Genomic DNA, 8,385 nt, shown 5'->3' with positions numbered 1-8,385 from the left:
CGCGATGCGGTAGCCACCCCACCTGGTGGTACATATCCACAGCGGCGCAGAGCGCAGTTATAGCTGCCTCGGGTTGCTCCTCATCCATCAAACTGGCTCCTTTCTGCAATTAACTACTTAGTTCATTTTTTATATATATATATAGATTCACAAATTACTATTGATGTATTTAGTTTATTTTTGCAATGAATATAGTCAAATAAGTACGCACAATAAAAATAGATACACATTAACGAAGATGACTCGTGTTGACCTAAATGTCGCCCATGAGCCTGTTTTGGCGGGTGCTTTTTGATAGTCTGTTCGCAAATCTTTAGGAACGAAGTCATCGGCATGTGAAATATTAATTGAATTGCTTCCACATAATCCAATAACAGCATCAAGTCAGATACGAGAGGGATTATGGTTCCGGTAAGCGAATGCAATTATGCCATTAGCTGCAATGCGGCGTCGTGTTGGAGTGTTAATGGATTTAACAGCGTTAGTAATAGCTGCATACTGATTGTGTAATCTTTAACGTTCATATTATTTAAGTTTTCACACCCTCAAACTTCCCTATTTTATTGCACGTTCAAAAGATGTGAGAAAATAATGTGCAGTTGGATTTACAGAATAAAACCGTAATAATCGAATACTCGTAGTTTATTAAGTGTTTAGTTTAAATCTTTAATCTCCTTGTAACAACACCAACAATCTCCATTCTCATGTATTTCGTTCTTTAAACAAACTTTATGTTATTTGAAACTGTACCCTAGATTCTAAGGATAGTGAAAATCAAAAATAGAGTTTCAATTTGATATACAATTTCAGTTTAAGGTTGAAAATCACTGCTATTATCGAAAATTAAATTTATAATTTTCAAATAACACTAGTGATTGGTTTCCAGTAGAAACTAATCAAACAGGTGCAGACCTCGTTAATTATTCAGCGTCCGAGGCGCACCCGGCCGGGGCAGTGTAGTACTGTTGCCTGAATAGTTAGCAGCCCCTCAAAGAGAATACCCATTAAAACGTTAATTATGCCTAGTTAGGCGGTTGGTTACTCTTTAAAGAACTTCGCATCATTACAATCTACATTTCGTTGAGTGCGTTTTAATTTTTTTATCACACTAACGTCCGAATTTTAGAACGAATGTGCCTCCATGGTTTTTATGCATCCTCACCTTATATGCCGCAAGGCACCTTTCAACTGTTTCCATATAAACTTTTATTAAGCCCTTCTCAATAGGTACGGAACATTTTGGACATTTTTCTGGTGTTTTATCTGTATTCGGTCTGTATTTCCAGGAACATGATATGTTTGGACATCTGAAATGTGTAAAATGGTTTTGAAAATTTACGATAATGCTAAATACATTGGAAAAAAGTTGCGGTGATTGTAATCATTGTAATCATTGTAAACATAGTTACAAATGCAGTCATTCCTTTTTGTGTCTTTCGATGTCAATGACATTTTGCAAAATGATAATGTTTTGATAATTTAAGAGCCCTCGCGGACGACAGACTTTGTAGTATAAATACCTTAGAATCGGATCCTTAAACTTCATCTGCTTAAGAATCGGCCAGTCCTCGTAGCAAGCGAGGCAGTCGCATTTGAACCAGTATCTGCAGGCAAGGGACTTCTGGCGCTCAGGGAGGTTCCGCACCAAAACATTTGGCCCGTAATTCTCAGAGACGATTTCACCAGGTTTGAGAGGTCTGATTGCTCGCAGAATAATTTTAGAACCTTCAAAGTACCTATAACAATACTTTAAAGGTTATCTACCTTTTAAGTACGAAGAAAGTTAATCCAAAGTTTACTTAATTTTGACTATTTAATACAACTAGTTTAACAAAAGTTGTAAGATAACATTACAAAATTGTTTACGTTAATGTGAAACGGAGTCCAATTAAGCTCGTATGATTGAAGCAGACGATACTTGAGGCACGCCTTCCTGGACACATTATACTCAGAGGATTAATATGAAATATTCTTTGCCGTTGCTATGTTTATTAATCTCGGCTCTTTACATCAAACTACGAATGTTACATAGTGATACACTCGGAGTTGGTTTTAGTCAGTTTTCTCTTTGAGGTACTCTACAGTTCATAACTTTTGGTTTTAGAATTTGAAGGATCTCGACTGAAAACCGGATAGTTTGAGAACTTTGGTCTTGCAAACGTGTCTCACGTTTGTAAGACTAAAGTTTATCGAGTGATGTGATGTTATTTAGTTCGCGAATGTTATCATTTCGTTAGATACCTTCAAACATTACACACAAGAAATTAATTTCAGATGTACTCTTTACGCTAGTTCGTACTGTATGTTTGATACTTTATCATACTGTTAATTAATCTTATTTGTCTAAAACTCTAACAGAGGACTTGCTCTATCTATCTTTAACGTATCCTAAATAATAATGGTAAAGGTAAAACTATGAATACACCTTTACAGCCCGCTAATATCTACAATTGATGCACAGTGTGTGTAAAATTGCGAACCGTCATAAAACGTATGGCACTGTACCTTGCCACCGCTGGGCTGCATTCGTGGTTGAACAGTGCGCCGGTACAGTAAATGCCGACTGCAATGTACACTGGCTTTGACCCTGTGAACATGTGCGCACCTCGAAGCGTCTCGTAGATCTCATGCGCATTGAACTGAAGTAGCTGGAGGTTCTTTATTATCAGCTTGCAGATAGATAACTCATCTGAAATATTAAACAAACAATTTAATAACATTTTTTTGGTAAATCATGAATGGAATAATTTCACTAGGAAATCATAATTTAACTTACTTGAATCTTGCTCTCCATTTTCTTTATCCTTGAAGAAGCCACTTCTTTTTAAACATTCAGTCAGGAACATCGCTATCACAATCCTTTTCAAATAATCGTCTCCGTTTCTTTGTTCCGAGTGAGTACAGAGTCTATATACTTCATCTGCTTGCTTCAATAATTCATTTTGTTTATCTTCTAAATTATTTTCCTCCTCCTTAGTAACAACATCACCGGATAGTATACCGAGACCCATTCTAGTACGTGTTACTCTTTCTTTTCGATTCCTTGTTTTTGATTTTCTAGGATTCGTTTTTACGCCAGTGGCAGAAATTTCTTCAGATGGCAAAAATTTTGAATATACGTCTAGACTCGTTTCGAGACCCAATTGAGTGACCATCCTTAATGCTATATGACTGAGGACCGACATTCCTGCCCCTTTGAATAGCAAGAAAAACAAAATTTAAAACCATTCGACTATTGCTAGGCAGTGTCAACCGCAATAGATTACAATATAGTTAGTATTAATAATTTATAATCTTACCTATAAATAATCCCATAAAAGGACATTCGTATAAATGATATGTGGAGACAGCGATATCCCTGCACTGAACGTTACAAAAAGCTACTCCCGAACATTTTGGACACCACACGGGAGCTACTTCCACGCAGTCTTCCAACCTAAACGAATTATTACATCGCAGTAAGTGGTTTAAATAATTTATTACATATCATATCAAGTGTTTTTGTGTACCTTTAAATAACTTCAATAAAATAAAGTTGATGAAATAATTTACAAGAACCTTTACCTTCGTAAACAATGGTGACAATGTGTACCATAATATTTGTGGAAAAGGCACGCCGCATAGGGTTTATCAATCAGAAGTACGTTTCCAGTTTTAACTGGCTTAGAAGCAACAGCATATCGACCCTGAAACCAAACATGTTATTTGTAATAATAATTTTCAAGTTTCAGGATTAGGAAAAGAGGACCAGTTCAAGTCTATATCCTTTTGCTTAAATAATATATTTAGAGTTAAAAAAATATGGATGTAATACATTCCTAAAGATACTTAAACTTGTTTAAACAACTTATTATTGTCTATTGTAGTAATTTAATTAATGATCGAGTACCTTCGTCTCGTTCTCTGTTATTTCTATCAAGTTGGAGAGTGCCGGCATGGCGTGTTTAGCGCCGCCGGAAAGCACAGCACCTGTTCAACAGAATGCATATAGAATTACGGGTTAGTTTAGGTTCTTAAATGGCTTACGTAATCCTACACTGAGCTATTGTCTTTTTAACCGATTAACTTTTGGAAAATCCAATACAAAAAAGATTAGTGTGTTTAATACATATAGGTTATGTGTAAGTAATGATATACCTTTGCGGCTTTCGGAACGTTTCAGTGCCAGGGAGTAGTCTAGAGATTCCATGTCTTGCTGCAACTGAATTTTAGCATTTTCATCGTTTGTTAACAATCTGCTCGCTATTTCATACGATACTTTAGCTCTTGTCGCTTCTCCGACACCTAAAAATTAAAATGGAAATGAGGTATCATATGCATTATCTGTTTTAACATTTAGTTAGACATACCTTTATAACAATTTCCTAATCTCCAGTAATATTGGCCACGCATCCGAGCTGGTATTCGTTCTTTTAAAGCCATCTTCAAATCTTCAAGGGCCGCTTCGTATCTGTCACATCTCATTAGAATTTCGGAGCGCAACCACAGCCCTAGTGCGAGGGAGACGCCGCCGTCTACTGACTCGTCCACGTCTGTATGTGATTAAATTATTTTTATTGGTATCAGATGATTTTTTAATTTATATTAAAATTATTAAAAACGTATTATGTGGTAACATTACTAATCATAGGTGATCTCAGCACGGCTTGACTCGCTAGGCCCAAACTCTTCTCAAGCTCCCCGTCTCTCATGGCTTCAGCCGCGGCATTGCGCTTCTCTTGCGCAATCTTAGCGTCTTTGTCCCGGTAAATGGGTTGGATTCGAGAGAAGACTTCTTTTAGAGCGTTCATTAACTGCCAAAATAAAAATAGGTCATCCAAATGATGATACTTAAATTTGCTTTCGCTGAAGCCGCACATACAAACCTTTTTATTCGTCATTACCGCCTCGACTTTTTTCTCATTTTCGATAGTTTCAAATAATTCCAACCAATTGTCTTCGTTGGCTAATGCGACGAGTTCTTCGGCAAGATTCTTAAGGAATCCAACCTGAGTAGAATAAAGCATCATATCGCCACATTTCTCTGCAAAAGTGGGATCTATATCTTCATAAACGTTAGACATATCTAGAAATTAAAATGTTAATTAAATACTCGTAAGTAGTTTGAATGTTTGTCTATATAATTAATGATAAAGATGTAATATTATTTTGGTATTGTTATATCGAGAATTAGTCACGGTCACAGTTCGCGAGACGTTAGCAACGTTGCACAAATTAAGCACGTGGACAAATCTTCTTTATGGAATGGTTGCAACATTGACAATGACATTGGACGTACGAAAAATGACCCGCATATGAAAAATAATTTTTCAACGCGAGTCGATCATTTGCTTTAAAACATACAAAATTCATTATTTGTCGTTTTTTTCTATAGTTTTGTCAATTTTCTTTTAATTAGCTTCTATACATTTAATTTTTAAGCGTATTATTTCATGGAAACTGATTGAAATAGATGTTCTTTACATGGAATTGTTTGGTAAGCATGGGAAAATGCATGGAACTGAACGCTGTGTTTTGCCGAAAATACACGCATTGTAAGTCAATACTATGTTTTGTGGTTTGATTACTTACATCTAAAAATTGTAGTTCTGAACAACCTAACAGATTTCATTAAAAATACACTAAAAACAAAACAAAATGCACTAAAAACAGAACAAAATACACCAAAAACAAAATATTCTCAAAAAAACAGTACACTAAAAAGTAACGAAATAATTCCTTGAAAATAGTAAACCTACCTTATTGTAAGTGTTATGTCTATATTGTACAATTATTATTACTTTGATGTCGGTGTCAGCCAAGGTATGCAGTGATATTTCTACGTAAGGGTTTCCACATTTTTACCATAACAATTAACAATTGAAAGTATAGTAACAATTAAGTAATGAATCTACTTAACTGTTACTATATTTTCTATACTAAGTAATTTTTATGTAGGTCTTATAGTCTACGTAAGCAAAGAAAGCAAAAATGACCCGAAATTTCGTCGCGCGATTTTGAGCTAAACTATTTAACTACGTCGTAGTCTTTGACTCCAAAAATCAAACAAAAAAATGGGACCCACCTGCAAGCATTACCTTTCGGATAAAAAATGAATTATCAAAATCGGTCCACTAGCGGCGGAGTTATGCCGTAACACACATAAAAAAAAAAAATAAAAAAAAAACATACAGACGAATTGAGTACCTCCTTCTTTTGGGAAGTCGGTCAAAAATAGTAATAAAAGGTAAACATGAGGTCGCAAGACATTATTGATCCAAATATAAAATATCATCATTTAAAATTATCATGAAATATTGGCTTTGGCTTTGACCACTTATGTGTTGTGACCGCACTGCAATACTTTCAAACTACCCTACGTGTGGTTTGTCAAATTAATATTTCCTTCAACAATGGGATATAGATACAGCCTGATAGGTATATTGTATATGGTATGTTGTATCACATTGTTGTGACAATTGTGCATGTTGAAATATAAACGGTGAGTTTTTTTTTTAATTGGGAACCGAAATTGGATTCTTGAACTATTGCCGGCTGCGAGTAACTACTGACATTTAGTCCACTGGAATCGCCCCATTTGCTAAATTTAGTACGAGATACTATTTAAGACCACTCTTTCGATTGTTTTGATTCGATTGAGAATTTCAAGGAAATCGTGGAATCGAAATCAATATTCGTGTTTTAATCACGAAACATTACGTGGTCTTACAGCGGATTTTGACTAAAGCGATAAGTATTAAACACATATTGTGATGTATGTAACTTAGATAGTTGAGTTAAATAATAACTTTTTACATTTTCATGTGGTTTGCTGATATGCTCACAAGTCCACAGAGCATTAACGTAATATCTTTCTCGGATAACTCAACGTTACATTGATCAATTCCTCGAGAAAAAGTAATGCAGATTAAGTTTTAGATGACTTCGCTACTGGGATTCTCTACAAGTTTAATTGCCTTATCGGGTAATTATAGGTTGGTTTGATTTTCAAGTCATTGTTTTTCGACCCTCTTTAAGACAACGTATTCCAAAAAATATTTGAAACTTCTTCGATGTCGGGCTGAAGAACGAAAAAAGAAACTTCGCGGGTCCCGTACAAAGTTCGGCAACACCCTGACCCCCACCAATGAGATCAAAAACGCAAACATAATAATACTGAGGAACTATTGTTATTTGCTGTCTGCTTAATAATTACTATTATCTACATTGTAAAAATGCTTCTTGGTCTTAAATAAATAACAATTATATCAAATTTATTTTCTCTAACGATTCGAAGTTACGGAAGAAAAAATCATAAAAAAAACAAGACAACAATTTTGACGGGTCTCGAAATGCATGCGCTCCGCTTGGTCAATATTTTACGCATAAGTTTTAAATAAATTTATCATTGTTACGTTTGAATGCAAAAAATGTCAGACCTAAAATTATTAACTTTAAAGAAATTAGTTAGGAACATTTTCCTAGGGGGCTAATATTATCACAAATCATTATTACGCAAGGAAAATGTTCAGACTAATTTTGACAACAAAAATAGTTCGAAATATTTGAGCTGAGCTACAATAAAACTTATCGCAACGGAGCTTTGTATCTCTAGATTTTTTACTATTGTAATAATAAAATAGGTGGTTTAAAATTGTTTTATTTCTATATACAATTAATAATTCGACTCACCGGTAACAAATATTCAGCACAAATGTTGAAATGTTTAGAGGAGCACGTCTGTGCTCCACTGGTACAGCCGTAATATGTTGCTAAAATTAAACGCTGCAAATACTCAAATTTTAAGTTTTATTTACACGCCAAGGAAATTAATTACAGCGCCCTCTAGTGTCTATTCGTAATATGTTAATTAAAATTATTGATTTAAGAGAGGAAATATTTTGCTTGATTGTAATTAATTTAAGAGCGGCTTTATTGTTTTCTTTTTCACTTAGGTAGGTTGAGAAAGCTTTTCATGTCGTTGCACATTGTTTTTAAAGTTTTAAATTAAGCGCCTGCAAAAATTGTTTAGCCGATTTTCGATTAGATGTTTTCATGGTTAAACATTTTTTACTCGTTTTCAGAGAAGAAAATAATAGAGTGAAGCGCTTTTCTTGCAAAATTTTCATTCCATTGTATCTTAGCTTTGTCAATGAATTAAATTATCATTGTCCTATTTCATAATGCTATATGCAAATAAATTCGTTTTCACTTTTATCCATTCTTGTAATTTCCTTAAAAAGTGGTACAAAGTGATCACGTTAATTGGAAAAGGCTATATAAAAACATGCGTTAAAATGAAGAGTTTCATTCATAAATATAAACAAATAGAACATGATATAAATAACGTACCGAGATGACAGGGTGAATTCAAGCATGGTTGACGGCCTTAACTTCGGACGGTTC

The 8,385-nt window shown here is 34.5% G+C and overlaps 1 protein-coding gene across 1 annotated transcript; it reads right to left on the bottom strand.

The window, feature by feature from the left end:
- Position 1: 1 nt before the first annotated feature.
- LOC106099444 (SET and MYND domain-containing protein 4-like) lies at positions 2 to 7,728 on the bottom strand (the record flags this gene model as incomplete). Its single annotated transcript, XM_013278006.1, has 13 exons — positions 7,672 to 7,728; positions 4,866 to 5,065; positions 4,622 to 4,793; positions 4,350 to 4,532; positions 4,138 to 4,284; positions 3,890 to 3,969; positions 3,565 to 3,686; positions 3,300 to 3,436; positions 2,777 to 3,193; positions 2,506 to 2,689; positions 1,521 to 1,736; positions 1,163 to 1,307; positions 2 to 103 (listed from the first exon to the last, which is right to left on the bottom strand). Coding segments are annotated over exons 2-13 (2,103 nt in total), but the record flags the coding sequence as incomplete, so codon positions are not given.
- Positions 7,729 to 8,385: the final 657 nt, after the last annotated feature.

The sequence above is a fragment of the Papilio polytes genome, unplaced genomic scaffold, assembly GCF_000836215.1.
Source record: "Papilio polytes unplaced genomic scaffold, Ppol_1.0 DF824358.1, whole genome shotgun sequence".
NCBI classification, from domain to species: Eukaryota; Metazoa; Arthropoda; class Insecta; order Lepidoptera; family Papilionidae; genus Papilio; species Papilio polytes.
The sequence above is the reverse complement of the archived record's forward strand: the minus strand, read 5'-3'. Positions and strand labels throughout refer to the sequence as shown.